The following is an 18,005-nucleotide window of genomic DNA, read 5'->3' as shown; positions in this document are numbered from 1 at the left end:
TCTCAGTATTTTACTAGATCCATCATTGCTTCTGGTTAGCAGCTCTGAGTGTTCTTTGGCTAGCCAAGCAATTGTGGTCTCTTCTTTCTGATGCAGACCTTGCTACAGTTTCCATTCATTTTTCTCTTCTACTTCACTACTATTGTATGTGTTGAGCACTCTTGAAGGACACTTGGAAGCTTTGACTAATGGAAAATGTTTTTTCCTGCCTTTTAAGCAGGGAAGACTGTGAGCTCATTTTACTATTGCTCTCCAGTGTCTTCCAGTTTGTTTCTGAGTATAGTTCAATCTTTTGTTTACCCTAATTAAGGCCTTGAATGGTCTGGATGTGGCTACCTTAGAGATTGTCCACATTTTTCCCTATTGCCTTTTTTGGTAATTGAGATCTACTGGGGTGCAATTAGGGCTGATCTCTTAGGCTCTGGTGGCTGGATTCAGGGATTCTGACTTTGGAACTCCCTCTGTGGTTTATTGACATTTTAGTGTGGTGTACATAAGAGCATGATGTGAGCCACACTTACTTAGTCAGGCCCTTTTCTGACTAGGGGTGCAGCCATGGTGCATGGGGCGTATGTGATGTAAGACAGTGGGCACCGAGTAAAATGATATCTAATATGTTAATATTTTAAATGTTCATGTAAGTAATTAAACTACATGCCAGAGTTGCACTAGTCAGGAGGCTCCTTCTTCTTGGTAGCTCTGAAGCTTTTGATTTTCAGAGGCTGGTTTCTATCCCTGCCTGGAGTATGCAGCTAGGGGGAATCCCTACAGCCCTAGGGATTGAACAGCGTTGTATAGAGAGATTGGGAAACCAAAATGGCGTTTTTGAACTGAAGGTTCTTCATCAGCTTTAAAGGCCAAATTCTGCTGTTTCTGACAACAGTGTGAATAAATAGTTACTACACTGATGTTTTTAGTAGTGTTCTGTTACGGAGATGGTGGGGGAAAAAAACAAACATCATTCTGGGATGTATTAGCAGGAGTGTTGTAAGCAAGACACGAGAAATAATTCTTCCACTCTACGCCTCAACTTGGAGTACTGTGTCCAGTTCTGGGCACCCCATTTCAGGAAAGATGTGGACAAATTGAAGAAAGTCCAGAGAAGAGCAACAAAAATTATTAAAGGTCTGGAAAACATAACCTATGAGGGAAGATTGAAAATAATTGGGTTTAGTCTGGAGAAGAGAAGACTCTGATAACAGTTTTCAAGCACATAAAAGATTGTTACAAGGAGGGGTGAGAAAAATTGTTTTCCTTAACCTCTGAGGATAGGACAAGACGCAATGGGCTTAAATTGCAGCAAGAGCAGTTTAAGTTGGACATTAGATAAAACTTCCTGTCAAAGTGGTTAAGCACTGGAATAAATTGTCTAAGGAAGTTGTGGAATCTCCATCATTCAAGATCTTTAAGAGCAGGTTAGACAAACACCTATCAGGGATGGTCTAGATAATACTTAGCCCTGCCTTGAGTGCCTTCCAGTCCTACGATTCTATGATTCTGTGTTTTACTGAAGAAGTACGGTGGTTGGGTTTTGCTTTTTCAGAAGCTGATGGTTGCGGCTGGAGTTAAGGCTGTCTGTTTTGTTGGGAGGCAGAGGCATACATGCTGAGTGAAAGAATGTGGAGAAGGCAAAATCATAATTGCAAGGGTTGTGTGAGCACTAAATTTGTGATTTCCTGTCTTTTTTATTATGGTGTTGCATGCCCTTGAGCAGCTTTAACTGGCTATCAGTGAAGCTTTTTGGGGAGATTTTTCAAAATTTTAAAGAAATTGTAGTTATTCAAATGGATTGCTACCAGTGGTTATATATGTATTCTCTTGCATATATTGTCACTTCCCCCATACTGTCCAGTTCCCTGTGCAGGTTTGTTGCTGGCACAGAGGTGCCCGAGGCAAAGCAACGGGTTCGTTGCCCGGCGTGCTTCGCGCCAATAAACACACCGGGGTGGAGAAACAATCAAAGGTTTATTTGAGATCTCAAAGTGGTGCAAGGAGACAGGCAAATCTCAAATCGAGCACACAGAACAAAGCAGCTTCTCTCTTCTTATACTTTACAATCAAGCCCCCCCTTCTCTCCCTCCGTATCACCCCCTCCTACTCCCCCACCCCTTTCTACCGAAGACATGTTTATACATTTAAGCCGTTAAGTCATTCTAGGGCTATAAATCTAGCTTGTTAGTAACATTCCTCTAAACAATCATTGGGTCCTATTTACTCTAGTTTACTATGTTTGCATGTTTCCTCCAGCTAGAAACATGCAAACCTCATCATTATTGTTTAGGACCTGGTTATAAGCAAGGTCGTAATAGGTAACTGGCTATTTACACATTCCAATTCCTGTCCTTGGCTTTTGAGGCCGCTTAAAGTTAAACATGGAAGAACAGAGTTTAAACATGGAAGAACTCTGGTTCATATATAGGCCTAATGACGCCATCAGGTTCCTCTGCACAGTTGTATTCATTCTCCATGTCCTACTGTAGAAACTTGTTTTCAGTCCCGTAGCCTCCTATAAACAGGCTAGGTTACCCCATACACCTCCGCGTCCAAGTCCTGCCTCCTTCCATGCCCCCATAGAGTTTTCCTCCTCAATATGCTTCCCTCATCCACCGCATCCCTAGTTCCTGTCAATCCTCTCCCTGCACATTGAGAAAACTGACTTGAGCTATATCAGTGATCCTTACCGAGATTTCTGTGTGTCACGCAATATGGAGAGTGTTCCCATGCTCAGCACTCCAGTTGCTTTGCTTGAGGCTTCATGACAACTGCAAGTGGAGCTCTAAAGAGTCATAGCTTGCCTTTTTGCTGCTCTACAGTGATAATCATGGGCAGCTGAAAAGAGAGATTGATTCAGAAAGGGAGGTTTATTCACTTAATTGGAGAACCTGCAGAGTAATGTTTGAAAGACTAATACTACATATTGAGGGAATACTGATCCTTTCAGAAGATTGTGTGTATAAAATGATGTGTGTAATACAAGCTTGTGCTAAGAAACATAATTAAAAAAAACTAATGCAAAAATGTCAAGAAAACAGTACTTTGATGTATATCATTAAATGACTGGAACACTCTTACTCTGTGAAGTGTTAAATACCAAGGATCTGATCCTGCAGGCACTTCTGCACTTGCTTAATTTTACTGCCGTGTGTAGTCTCATTGACAACGGACTGCTTCATGGTAATAAGTTAAGCAAGTGCTTAAATGATTACAGGATTGGTGTCCAAGTTCCTAAAGAATTGGTCTGACTTTATGCATGTTTTTTAAATTAATCTTTTTTTAGCTGTCTGCTAACTATTAAGTACCATTATCGTTTAGTGGGAAATAAAATAATTGACTCTGCTTGACGACTCTACCTTCTCAGTATTTTTGAGAGGCAACATTAAGTTTATTTAGCCATCAAAACTAGTATTGAGAATTCACTGTTCAGAAAAAAAGGTTGTGGGTTTTTTTGTTTTTTTCCTGTCTGTTTTTCTTTTTTAAAAATAAGCATTTTCAGTAAGTCTTGGTGATCAGATAAATGTCATTATTGGGGAAAATATGTAGTAATTTTTGTGTAAGAGTTTTCTATCCCAGGTGTTACTTTACTATTTGCAGTTGACAAGATGGCTGGACATAGAAAGTTTCCAGATCTGAATCACAACATCTGGGGGTTTCAGTTCAGTTATGATACTCCAAGGAGTATCAGCATCGTGCGTGTCCTGGTTGCTGAGTAAAGGATACAGTTAATCATAAAAGAAACAGCAAGTGATAACAGAACTTGCATCAAGCACCTGTCAATAACTCCCAGCTAAAGATCAGAGGGGTAGCCGTGTTAGTCTGGATCTGTAAAAAGCAACAGAGTGTCCTGTGGCACCTTTAAGACTAACAGATGTATTGGAGCATAAGCTTTCGTGGGTGAATGCCCACTTCGTCGGATGCATGTGGGCATTCACCCACGAAAGCTTATGCTCCAATACATCTGTTAGCCTTAAAGGTGCCACAGGACTCTCTGTTGCTTTTCCCAGCTAAAGAGAGGCACTCAGTCCTTGTGGGACAGTGGTACTGTAATACCTGTGTTATGATTAGAATAAGGAAATTAATTTGACTTTGTTAAGGGCATATATTAAAAATGTGTTTTATTCTGTCCTGTTGAGCAATTCAGCCAAAAGAGTTTACAGTATGTGCTGTCATTTTTTAGCTTTATAATTTACAAGTTTTTATTAAATTGCTTAGTATTCATGCTGCAGGGCTTTCAGTATTTAAAGATTCTCTCTCTGAGGCTATTGAAAATATGATAGACTTTTATTTTTATAAAACTTAATTTTTAAAAAATTGTTCAGAATGATGGGTTTTGGAGATGTTGGCTAGAGTATTGTAATATTATTATCTTTGTGGAACTGTTCCTTTTGTTAGCAGTTGCTAAAGGATTGCTCATTTTAGACCATTCACGTTTGATTTCTGATATTCTCAGCTCATTTAGATCTTAATATATGGGTGGACCTTGTAATAATTATAATAATGCTAACTGCCCCTTGGCTTCATACTTACTAAGTACACAAAACTTGGTTGATTCCAGTATCAAGGCTGCACTGTTAAAATGACCAGAAGTCCAGAAATATAAATATAAAAATTAAGATTTCTATAATGGTATTAATTTACCCATGTGACACATCCTTGTATATTTAACAATATAAGCAATAATATGCAGTGTTAACCTACACAGTTAGGAGAGAAAAATAGGCATAGAATATACAGTAGTGTCCGTCACAGCTGCGGGAACCCCTGCCTCTTGCATTTCTGGTCTTTGCTGACTCTTACAACTGTATAAACTTAACATTGCTGTAACTTTTTTTTTTTTTTTTTTTTTTTTTGCATTTAGCTTAAGTTCGTTTTAATGAATTTTTAAAAAACATTATTGGCTTAGTTCATCCTATGAGACTACGAAGTAGCACATAAAATCCACACTGCACTGAATCAACTGATTGGGAGTGTATTGTGGAACTACTTGAGGGTGGCAGTGATAAGAGAAATTCATGCAAATGAGGTTCTGGTGGGTATAGGGATATGTGAGGCTTCCTATACCTCCTGCCATTCTTTCTTCCCCCACTCAGCATCTGAAAAGTTCACTGTGACCCTGTTTCTGCCATAACTCCCCCAGAGCTGTCCTGGGAGTCGGAGGAAAGGAGCAGAAGTTGGCTCTGTGGGAATGGGTCAGGTCTCTACTTCAACATAGTCTTGTGACCTGGTAGACTGGCTGTGGATCTTTCCTCTCCCCACTCCTTCCCAGTTATCTCAGTTAGCCAGAGTGTAGAACTTTGCTCCAGTGGTCTGACTGGCTCTGAGTTGGACCTTCCAGTCCGAATCCCTATGGCTAGCAGTTAGTTGTGCATTGACACCAACTTGATAGTCAGGGAGGAACTGCTCAGGCATACTGATTTAATTCCCAGGAGCATGGAAAGCACAGAGTGGAGTTCTGAATTCTGCCCACTATTAGAGAGGTGAGGAAGGCTTCAGTGGTTATTTCAGAGGGTGGGGGCTGGGGAATGACTTACCTTTGGGACTTTAACAATGCTGCTCAGGGTACAAAGTCAGGCCAAACTATACATCTTCTTCTGTGCTCTGTGATCCGGAGGGACGTGATCAGGATTTGGCCCAAGTTTTTTATTTAAAATAATTACTATACATAGGTTCTTACACTGTCATAAAAATCTGATTACATTATTAAATTGAAAATGTATGCTGCTGATCAGATAATTTTTGCAGAACCAACTGTCATCAATTAAACATCAGTGCTAGAAATATAGTACAAAGTATTACTCCATATCCTAGTATAGTTATTGTTCTCTTGTACAACTTTATGCTACAAATATGAAAAGCCAAAAAGGGTGGACTGTGTGGAATCAAGGGAGGCTCCTGGACAACTCTACCAAAAGATCATGGATTAATTTTCAGTTATGTTGAAAACACAATGGAAATGTTTCATTATGCCCTTTTTATAATAGTCTGATCCTCAATTAAAATTATAATCTAAATCCAGAAAAAATGTAAAAGTAACTAAATTTGTAAATACCCAGAGTAGAGTAAGGTTATAAGTAACAGCCATCATGGATTTGTCAAACACAAATCATGCCAAAGCAACCTAATTTCCTTCTTTGACAGAGTTACTGGCCTAGTGAATAGGGAGGAGGCCATAGACATGATATATCTTGATTTTTAATAAGGCTTTTGACACAGTCCCACATGACATTCTCATTAAGGAAACTGTGAAAATATGGTTTAGATGAAATTTCTATAAGGTGAGTGCACAACTGGTTGAAAGACTGTACTCAGAGTAGTTATCAATGGTTTGCTGTCAAACTGGGAGGGATCGGGCATGTATCTAGTGGGGCCTGGCGGGGGTCTGTCCAGGGTCCAGTACTATTCAGTATTTTCATGAATGACTTGGATAATGGAATGGAGAGTGTGCTCATAAAATTGCTTATGACCCCAAGCTGGGGGTGGGGGTTTCTAGCACTTTGGAGGACAGGATTAGAATTCAAAATGACCTTGACAACCTGAAGAATTGGTCTGAATTCAACAAAATGGAATTCAATAGAGGGAAATGCAAAGAACTCCAATTAGGAAGAAAAAAAAAAAGTCAAATGCACAACTACAAAATGGGGAATAACTGGCTAGGTGGCAATACTACTGAAAAGCATCTGGAGGTTATAGTGGATCAAAAATTGAACGAGTCAACAATGTGATACAGTTGTGGAAAGGGCTAATATCATTCTGGGATGTATTAATGGGAGTGTTGTGTGTAAAACACAGGAGGTAATTGTCCTGCTCTACTCTCAGAATGCTGAGACCTCAGCTGCAGTACTATGTCCAGTTTTGGGTACCATACTTTAAGAAAGATGTGGAGAAACGGGAGAGAATCCAGAGGAGAGCATAAAAAATGATAAAAGGTTTAGAAAACCTGTGACCTTTAAGGAAAGGTTAAAAAAAACTGGGTATGTTTAGTCTTGAGAAAAGAAGACTGATGATCTGATAACAGTCTTCAAATATGTTAAAGGCTGTTATATAGAGGACAGTGATCAATTGTTCTGTGTCCATTGAAGGTAGGACAAGAAGTAATGGGTTTAATCTATAGCAAGGGAGATTTAGGTTAGAAAGTTTTTCCTCATACCCATGATGATAATTAAACTAAACTATCCCCATCATTGGAGGTTTTTAAGAACAGGTTAGACAGGCACCTGTCAGGGGGATGGTCTAGGTACACAGGGTCCTGCCTCACCACAAGAGGCTCGACTAGATGACATCCCGAGGTCCGATCTAGTCCTACATTTCTGTGATTCTAAATCACATCAGAATGTACACAGAACTATTTTTAATTCTGTATCCTTCTGATTCAGTCTCTTTCAGATGATTCATTTGAAAATTCAAAGAAAAAATCCACCATTCTTGAGACACTGGGACAGCCCAGGAGAAAGGAATTGAAGAAGAAAGATCCTGTGCCATGGTGGATATCCGAGGATGATTCTGATGATGGCGGTAAATAGTGTGCATTTCTGTATAACTTCAGTTCTTTTTGCCACAGTGTGTCAGTCAAGATCTTCCTTTTTTTCATATATATTTTTTGCATCCTGAGGAAAGTTGGTAATGTGAGTGTAGTTCAAAACTGTTTACAATTTTTGTAGCACACTAACAAGTAATGTTTGCAGAATAAAAAATGAAATGAATTCATTAAACTTTTTTTATTCAAATCTTCATTGGAAAGAAAATTCAAGAGTAAGCTATATGTATTATACTGTGTTTACTTTTATGGTTAGCTTGAAGTTAATAAAATATTGAGATACCCTTATATCAGATGAATAAATTCTGAATCACAAAAAGATAATTTATTAGAAAATGTAGTGTACAAATATTAAAAGGGGTCACAATGTCATTAATAATGCCTAATTTCTTTCTTACTCAATACCTGTAGATCTCCATTTTAAAAAATGGAGAGAGGAAAAAACTTCAATAATTTTGAAACGATAAGAGATCTGTATTCATGATAATTATACTTGCAGCTATTCATATGGTGGGGTGGGGAAAGTGCAGGAAAAAATCCACAACAAAAGCAAAAACATGCTACCATTCTCCCATCCTCAATCAGGTGGAGGTTTTTCACAGACCTGTAGTGTATTGGTAAAACCTATGGACTTGGCGGGTCTGATGATCTCTCCTGCAGTAACTACCTTGATCGCATCCTCCTACAAGAAAATATATATTGGTTGCAAACCTCCACCTCACCTTCCTGACTCAGTCTGGTTCCCCAGTGACCAGTAACTAACTAACTAACTATGTAGGGAGCCAGCTTTCACAGGGTGATTGCCACTCGCTTTTGCACAGTGAATGGTGGCTCATAATCCATTGCAGCAATATAAGGGTGAGCTCAGCAGAAAGTTCCGGAAGTATTCCCTGGAAGTTACGCAGATGCCGCTGATCATCTCAGGCTTTAAGAATGACTCTATCGCATTGATGGTGGTCATCGTCCAGACCCAACTACTACATATTCACTTAATCCACAAATACAACATGCAGACCTGAACTCAGCAAGTGTCTGGCAATTGTCTGATGAGTTCTACAAGTTGTTCATCTTGGTCTCTGGCTTTTCACAGATTCTACTGGAAAACTCCTATCTCAGATGTTTCCCAATAGCTTTTCAAAAGCTCTGAGAGAGAACTTTCTTTCTGAGTAAGGAGTGCAAACTGAGCATTCCACCTGGCAAATCTTTTTGCAAAAATAGCTTTGAAAGGGTGTTAGCTGATAATTTCTCAAGGGGTTATTAAAGTTTGACCTCTTCTCTTACAATTCCTTTTGGTGTCCTTGAGGTAACCCACAAAGCCTTTTGAAATTTTTCTGAAGCCACTACTCGGAGCTGCATGGGGAACTGTGGGATAGGTACTCAGAGAACAGTGCAACCAAATGATGTTGAACAGCACAAGCCAGCAGTTAGTATGGACGTACTGAGCCATTTCTGCTTAAACCAATTCTATCACACTGGTTCAGCTAAGAACAGTTTGGTTGTCTAGAGTAGATGCAATCTTAAAGCCCAGGTTGCAGGGCAGGCAGGAAAAAAAATCTTTATAAACCGAGCAGATTTGATCTGCAATGCATTGAGATACAATAAATCTGGAGCCCCACCAAACAATTTTAGGATCACTTTTAAGAGTAGATCTTCACTTAAAAGCTGGAAAATAGTAGGTAATCTAGACCAATTTTGCCAGTACAGAATCTTCCGATTCTGGCTCACACTTTTGCCCCCTTGTTCTAATCCTGCATTGTAAAGAGGCCATAAAGCTGCTCTAACTTGGCAGCTGGGCATTACCCTGGCATAGGGAAATTTCTGGATGGCGTAAAGCAGTGCATCTGTCTCTCTGTGATCCCTCTCTGAGTATGGGGCCATGTTTAGAGCAATGGGCACTATAAGACAGCAGAAGTTAAAGGCTGAGGTTGCTCTAGTTTGCACTGGAGACTGAACTGGCCCCATTATCTGTGGGAATCAGGGAGCACAGAGGTGACCTACAGCCACCTTTCTTTCTTACCCATTCTTGGGTCCTTTGTCAAGTGTAGTTCTGCTGCAAGATCCAAGGATCCAGGCCTATATTCTCATATAGATTCTCCAATACGTTGTCATATTATGCAACTGAGCAGTGGCTGAACAATGCTGCAGTACTAAATTGCCGCAAGGGATAAGTTGAACGAGTGACCTACCGGTAGTTTCTTATCTTCTATTGTTTTGCAAGTCAGATGTACACTTATTAATGTGCAGCATAAGGAACAAAGTAACGGTTAGCATTGCTAAAAAATAAATGATATTGCTTCAAAGGTAACAAACGTGGGAATAAATTTTGAATTTCACTTGTGAGGTCTAAGCCTAATGTTCCATGAAATTCTGCAGGGCTTTGTGTTCCCTTAGGCCTGATCTTGCAGTTCATTTGCAGACGCCACTCTTGTTAAAGGCTATAGGAGGTACCTGCATGAGATCTGCACCATTAAGCTTATAGTGCTTTATGCACTCTGCTAATTGCATTATTTCTTTCAAAAGTGATTGACGAAGGTATTTTGTCAATGTGAAGCAAACCAACTCATATGAAAATCTGTAGGAGTGTTAGTCTTTCTGTCATCTATCATGTAGTGTAAATCTCTAGTCTGATTATCTTTTCCTAGCCCTCTCATCGTCGAAAGGCCCTGACATTGGGTTTAGCATCAAATAATAAGCAATTCAATTGGTTTTCTATTTTAATTAATAAACTAGAAGATACAGTGGTTTCCACTGATTGCTGTTCAGTTGGCTGAAAAGAAAATAATGGAAAAAAAACTTGTAGTGTCTGCATATTTTACATTTGATCTCATCTTCCTTTGGCTTTATGCTAAGGTTGAATTGATTTGTGGAGTATGTTTCTAGCTGTTGACTTTCATGTTTGGTAGATTAAGAAACTGCCTTTATTCCTATGGGCTGTTCCCCCCCCCCCCCACCCCCCCATCTTGGATGCATTTGATCCTCATTAATCACATAACCCTTCTAGTTCTTTTCACCATATTAGTGATGAATCAAAGAGCATGATAAGAATTCCTGTCTACTCTGTGTCCAGCTTGCATGTCTATTCTTGCTGTCTATCTTGTTTCTCAAGATCCTCAGATAAGATTTGTCAAACTGGAGAAAGAGAAGAAAGGAATGGAAAATAATGCTGAAATAGCTGGAGATAATGAACAGAAGATGCCTCATTGAATTTTCCAATCTGGTACTTGATGTAATCAAGTTTTCTAATATTTGTTGACATCAGTTTGGTGCTACTTTTGTATTTCCAGTAGAATTTCCTTACCTTATTTTTCCAGTTAATCACAACGTACTCATGAAACCAAGCTGCCTTTTATATCATTTGCATTGCCAAAAGTAACTAGAGGAACTGTAGACTTTATAATGTTGCAATAGTGTAGTTCGGTAACAATGTCATTTTTCATTAGAATATATTTAATAGTTTGGCCAAATATGGAAAAACCACTGGCATAGAAATCATGGGAAGAACTTGTGTATGTATCAGTGTCTAGCTACATGTAAAATGAATATAATATATTTGCATCAGTTCAGAGATTCTAATCCAGCCGACATTCTGCATATTCTTATGGGCCTACTACTGTCCCCCTTACTCATGTTGTATATTAAGTTATCCCATGAATAGTGCCATTGCAGTTGCACCAGCATAAAACTACTGTAACAGACAACTGAAGAAGAATCAAGCAGTTTATTTCTAAGGTATAGATTGCATCTTTAGGCACAGACCTATGCATGGTGCAACATAGGGTTTGCCACCCTAAGAGGAGTCCCAAGGACGACTTGTTGCTCTCATAGCTGCAACTAACGATGGATGGGCCATGGCATTTGTGCATAAATAATAATGGCAGTGAGTAATTGGCAAGCAATAGGCTAAGTCCTTGTCTACACTAGAAAGATGTACTGTTTTGATTATAATGACAATTAAAGTAGTACAGCCCATTAGTGTAGACACAGTTATACTAGCAAAAATGGCTCCTCAGTTCTACAGGAAATCTCCCTTCTATTACATGTCTAGCTTCATAAATGAGTGTGCTGTTCTGTGTTTAATCAACCTCAGACCCGTATGATGAACTGTAAAGCATCTTGGTCTGGGAGATGAAAGCACTAAAAACTGAAGAAATTTCTCAAGCTACAATGGCAAAATTTGGGGGCATGGGAAATGAGGTTTGTTTTTTTTTTTAATTAAAAAAGAAAATGAAGTTGTAAAGGGATGTCTTGTTTGTTAGTTGATATGATGAAAGGGATACTGTCATCTCTTTTAGCCTGGGAATCAAGGTCTGGTTCAATTTCCAGTGTTGCCACTGATTCACTTGTTGACCAGAACCAAGGCCCATCAAAGTCAACGGAAAGTCTCTCATTGTCTTCACTGGGCTTTAAATAAATTCCTATGAGATTTTAGGTGAGTTGTAGGTGTGCAACTCTTATAATCAAGATATTGAAATATCAAGGCTATTACTACTTTTTATCACTGCTTTTTCACTGTTATGTTGCTTCAACAGATCCAGATGCTTTCTTTGAAAACTGGTATTACAAAACTTGCTTTATTGTTGGCATAGCTACAATAGTATTTGTTATCTTCAGACAGATAGTATGACATACCCTTCCATTCATGCTAGAATAAAACTTTTGTATAAGATGAGATACCTTGTAAGTAACAGCTGAATCCATTAAAAAGAGAAAATTGTATATATAAATCTCCACAAGCAACAATTACTACGGCTGCTGTACTGTAACTTTATAGTTTTGGTAGCAGCTATAAAATTGATATAGTTCAACCTGCAAGAAATAATCAGGTGTGGTTTTTTTTTCCCAGTGTTGTAACTTAAATTCTCCTGATTTATTTTTCTCTTTACTCCCTGTTACATTATACCTAAATATTCATGAATGTTGTGTGTGAGCTTAGTCGTTTCTGCAAAACCTTTTTCCAGTGCATCTTGCAATAAGACATTGGCTAAATACGGTATACTGGAAACATTTCATAAGGCCAAGAAAGATGCATATTTAAATGAAGAAGGAAATGCCGCTTCTGACATTCCAGACAGTTGTGAGGGTAACATACTTACTCTATTTCCTATCCCGTAGGTGACTTTAAAAAAAAATAAAAAAAACATTTGTTAGTTGAAAATTTCTTGTCCAGTTATAAAATAAAATTAAAATTAAATAAAATAATGCAACCTTTTTGGATATGGCCTACTGCCAAAAACAGCTGAAATTTAAAAGCTGTAATTCAGCATGAAAAATAGCCCTTGTTGAGAAGTAGTTCATTGCATTGTTCCAAAGGAAATTGACTTTGATTTGGCCATGTTATGAGGCTCTGAAAATTACATACAGAGCATATGAAATCCTCTTTTCTTATTGGTTGTTTAAGTTTATTAAACTCCTGTCTTGCATTGAGAATCAAGTAGGCAGGTCCCCATTTCAATGGGGGTTCTCTGTGGCTCTCAATACAGAGCTGCAGTATTGGTAAGCATTCACAAAGCTTATGTCAACCCCTCCAAATCATGAGATTTAAAAAAATCATAAATTATGGGGTCTTCTATTTTTCTCGTTGATTTTAAGCCTTTAGGGTTCATGTATTCAGTTTTTTCTCTGCAACCATGATGGATAGAAACATTATTTTTAAATGAAATCTTGTAGTTTTGTGTAATTACATGACTCCAGGTGCTGGGGGTTTAAGAAAAACACCAAATACTGTGAGATTTGCAGAACATTTGCATGAGTTGGCATTGGCAAGATCATGGCCTAAGTGATCACCTAGAACTGAACTGCACTTGCTTGAATAGCTCAGTTCAACAACAAACAAATAACAAGTTCCTTGGGTCCTGGTCCACCAAAGCACTTAAGCAAGTCCCATTGAAATCACTGGGACCACTCACACACTTAAATGCAGGATCTTTGCTCACAGGGTGAGTCCAGACTGGCCTGGATGTACTCTGAACATTGTGGGAAACCGAAAATCTGGTAAATAGGGTCCTTCTCTAGTACCAGCAGCAGAATCCCCTGTGGTCTAAAGGAATGTGTACGAAGCTAGGAGCTTGAGTTATTTGTCAACCTCCTTCCATCTGACTTTGTAATATTTATTTAGTGAGGTCTCACCATTTCTGCCCTATAAGATGGTAATATATACTCCCATTTTCCAGATGGGGTAGTTGAGGCACAGACTTTGGGGTAGTTGAGGCACAGACTGATTAAATGACTTGTCTAAAGTCACATACAAAGTTTGTGGCAGAACTGGGATCAGATCCCTGAATTCTGTTGTTGTAGACCCATATCTTGTCAACTGGATTACAGTCCCTTTTAGACAAATTGCTCCAGAAATCAGGCTATTCATGCCTACCCTTTTGAACAGCACTTTGAGAATTATAGATGGAAAAAATTCGATATGGGAGCAAAGTGTGTCTTTACCTTATCTGAAAAATATGGCTATTAAGATTCAGGGATTGTGTAAATAGGAGCCACTGTTGTCTAGTTAGGTATTGACCTCAGATAGAAAAGACTTGAGTTCTAGTACTTGCCCTGACATTTACTTGCTACATCACTTAACCACTCTGTTTCATTTACCTCATCTGGAAAATAGGACTATTTGCCCAGACTTCCCATTACAAAGTGATTGAGAGCTGAAGATGTAAAAGCATAATTTTCCTTTGCGTATATTGTTGTTGACCACATTTTACAGGAGTAACTTAGGCATAAAGAGGATGAGTGACTGTCTACAAGGCATTGCAGGTACAGTGGCAAAGTGTGCTATAACCAGCAGGAAACGTTCAGCATCCCACAGCTCCCATTTAGGGCACCTAAATAAGTGGTCAGATTTTCAAGAGTTGAGCTATGTTGCTATCAATGGGAGCTGCTGCCTGCTAGGCACTTGTGAAAAATCTGGTCCTGTTTACGTACATAATTAATTTTAACTTTGCTGTGAACTGACTTGTCCCAAGAATATTTCCATACTGCTCTGGAAAGCTTTCCAAAGTATTTTTAGGAAGCCCTTTCCTCTTCTGCTACTGTAATACAAATATATAATAGTGAAGAGCATCATGGGCTAGTATAGGTGCTTAAAATGTTATTGCAAAATTAGGCCTCAGTCGTGCAATCAAATCAGCACAGGTGGACCGCATCCACTTCAGTGGGATTCTTTGCAGGTGCAGAGCTGTACCCTTGCATATCCGAATGCAAGGTAAGGACTTTTACTTTTAAAAAGTATGTCCATATTGACTGAGTCATAAAAACATTTCACTGTAAATATACTATTGCTGTTTAATACAGTTAAATATCCAGCATCTGGAAATGTATTGTTTTGTCTGTATATGTCCAGTTTGAAATAGACAGATGACTTTCAAATCAGTTGGGGATGGGGGGGACTCTGTACACTTAAATCCATTGACATTAACGGAAAGATTCCTGTTGACTTCAGTGGGTTTTGGAACCAGGCCATATATTTTGAGTAAGTTTTTTAGGATGTTTAACAATATAAAGAGAGTACATCTAATATTTAGAATTTATTAAGACAGTCTGAGGATAAGTCACTGGAAAAAACAAATTAGTTTCACTTTTACAAGAGACACATGGTAAAACAGAAATAATGAAATATGTACAGAAGTAATACAAGTTTATAGAGCCAGATTCTCTTCCCTGACTTTTCCCTCAGTGCCAAGGAGATGGAAACTGGCCCTATCTCTGCTTTTGAGGTTTCCTCCAATGGGGGGAATTTTTGAAGAGGGTAGAGCGGGCATAGCCGGCTTTTACACCACTTTCTTCCACAGTCCCTGTCAGAGTGCATTGGGGGTGAAGAGGAATATGGTAAGGGGAAGGAGAAATTTGGCTAGAGCACGCTGTGGTCTGGCTATTCCCAGCTGGTGAGCTGTTCCCAGCTGGCACAACTCAGAGAGCTGTGTTTGCGGCCTGACTGGGTAGAGAATTAGTGTATCTATACACAGCAAAGAATCTGGGCCTAAAAGCATACTTTGTTGAGAAACATCTTGTCAGACACAGCAATAAGTAGGGTTGTCAACCCTCCCGATTTGGCTGGGAGTCTCCTGGAATCAGGCTCGATCTCTTGGAGGCGACTGAAGCCAATCTGGGAAATTTTAGGCTTATAAAGTCCGGCGGCACAGCGGGGCTAAGGCAGTTTCCCTACCTGCCCTGGCTCCACGCTGCTCCCGGAAGCAGCTGGCATGTCCTGCAGCAGCTCCTAGGTAGAGACGTGGCCGGGGGTTGCTGTGCGTTGCCCCTGCTCCAGGCGCTGACTCCGCAGCTCCCATTGGCCAGGAATGGGTACCGCGGCCAATGGGAGCTGTAGGGGCGGTGCCCGCAGGCGGGGACAGCGCGCATAGCTGCCTGGCCGCTCCTGAACCTAGGAGCCGCTGCCGGACGTGCCGCCGCTTCCAGGAGCCACCTGAGGTAAGCGCCGCTCGGCCAGAGCCTGCACCCCAAACCCGCTCCCAAACTCCCTCCCAGAGCCTGCACCACCTCCCACACCCCTGCCCCAGGCTCAGCCTGGAGCACCCTCCCACACGCCAAACCCCTCAGCCCCAGCCCAGAGCCTGCACCCCATTCTGCACCCCAATCCTCTGTACCACCCTGGTGAAAGTGGATGGGGGAGAGCGACAGAGGGAGGGGGGAGCTGGAGTGAGCAGGGGCGCGGCCTCAGAGAAGGGGTGGAGCAGGGCCTTGGGCAGGGGGTGGGGAAGGGGTGTTTGGGTTTGTGCGATTAGACAGTTGGCAACCCTAGCAATAAGTTATTAGTCAGAGCTGTATTTGTCTCCAAAGGAAAAATATATGAGAATAAGTGGCTTAGAGAGAAGAGAATTCCTATAAAAATCTGTCAAACATACTGGACTGCTGGGACAAGGACATTAATGTAAACATACAACAAAGAAATATTTTAAGATTCAGACATGTATATAAGGTTTTGTGTGTGGAAGGGGAAGTATGATATAGTGTATTACTTGCAAATTAGTATGTGATCATTTAATTAAAGGCTATTGTAATAGATAAAATGTGCATGTTAATCCTTAACTTTCTTCTTTCCTGACTTTTGAGTACTTAGTTGCAACCTGAATATTCTTTTATTGTAGTTTTTTAATTAAATGAAATGTGTTGTTTTTAAATAATGTAAGTTGCTGCTAAAGCAATGGGTGCTATTTTTATTTTTATATAATATATATAAATAAAAATAAAAATAAAAAACAAATACAAAGCTACATTTTCTCTGGGCTGCCAACTACATTTACAACTAAATATTAATCTCTTTATAACACTTCTGGATATAATTGGCTTCCATGAATGCTTTTGTGAAGAGGTTACAAAATACGCTCTATGTATTTCATAACATATGATGTTCACCTAAGCAGAATCTCAGACTGGTGTTAAAAACATGACTTGTGAAAATAAAAAAATTGTAAAGCAGAGAGTAGCTAAGCTAAACAAGACATGCAGAGGGCTGAGTCACACACTTTAATAGGAGCTAAGGGACGCAAACAAGTTGAACATTTTCGCTCCTGTGATAAAGTATATAAACTTCACTCATTCTAAAAAGGTAACTGCAAGACTTAACCATGCAGTACAAATTGTCATTTGTAATTTATCTCTATTGTGTACAAAACTGTCTTTTTTAGGAATGCTAGGGACAAATGGAAGCTTTCTCAAGTCACAAAAGGATTCCCATCCTATTATGGAGGTGGATGAGGAAGCTCACACAGGAAAAATGCACCTCCAAAAAAGTGATGGCGTTTCTATATCCTTAAGTAGAGACAGCCTGGAACCTGATGGTAAGAAATAACAGAGAGAGGAACCATTTAATCAGATTATTAGCAAATTGTTGGCCAAGTTATTATCAATGAAGAATATATTTTTCTAAAAATAAACACAAGTGGTGAGAATTGGTGAAACTGTTACCTTAAAACATGGTTCTCGACCCTGATCCTGCAACTAACTCTGCATAGGAGTCTATCTGCATGGAATCACTTGCAGGATCCAGTACACTATTTATTATTTCTTTAATACCATTAGCACTGTATGTGACTGTCTTTTATTATAATTAAACTTCTATGATTATTCCATGTACTGAGATTATATTATTGTAATTAGATTGTCATATGTTTTTAAATTTAGATTCAGTTGTGGCTTCTGGACCCAATCAAAGTATTTTGGGAGCTGGATTGGATACTTTGGAAGAACAAGAAGAAAGAGAGAGATTCTTTGCTAAACTTGAAAAAGGAGCTTCATATACCATTGATTATTCAAGATTAAACAAAGAGCTGGACTCAAATGATTCTATATTACTAGCAGCATTTGCCTGGTAATGTGTGTGGGGGGACCCTACGCTGAAATTACTACATTACTTTTAATAAATATATACACCTCTACCTCGATATAACGCTGTCCTCGAGAGCCAAAAAATCTTACCGTGTTATAGGTGAAACCGTGTTATATTGAACTTGCTTTG

General features: G+C 39.4%; 1 protein-coding gene across 1 annotated transcript in view; it reads left to right on the top strand.

Moving 5' to 3' along the window:
• CEP162 (centrosomal protein 162) overlaps positions 1–18,005 on the top strand; it is an 84,026-nt gene that overhangs the window by 981 nt on the left and 65,040 nt on the right. Inside the window, exons 2-4 of the mRNA XM_065401402.1 lie at positions 7,371–7,509; positions 17,176–17,328; positions 17,672–17,858. Coding sequence (XP_065257474.1) covers positions 7,371–7,509; positions 17,176–17,328; positions 17,672–17,858 — 479 coding nt within the window. The remainder of the gene's footprint in view (positions 1–7,370; positions 7,510–17,175; positions 17,329–17,671; positions 17,859–18,005) is intronic.

Source organism: Emys orbicularis, chromosome 3, assembly GCF_028017835.1.
Source record: "Emys orbicularis isolate rEmyOrb1 chromosome 3, rEmyOrb1.hap1, whole genome shotgun sequence".
Taxonomy (NCBI): domain Eukaryota; kingdom Metazoa; phylum Chordata; order Testudines; family Emydidae; genus Emys; species Emys orbicularis.
The sequence above is the reverse complement of the archived record's forward strand: the minus strand, read 5'-3'. Positions and strand labels throughout refer to the sequence as shown.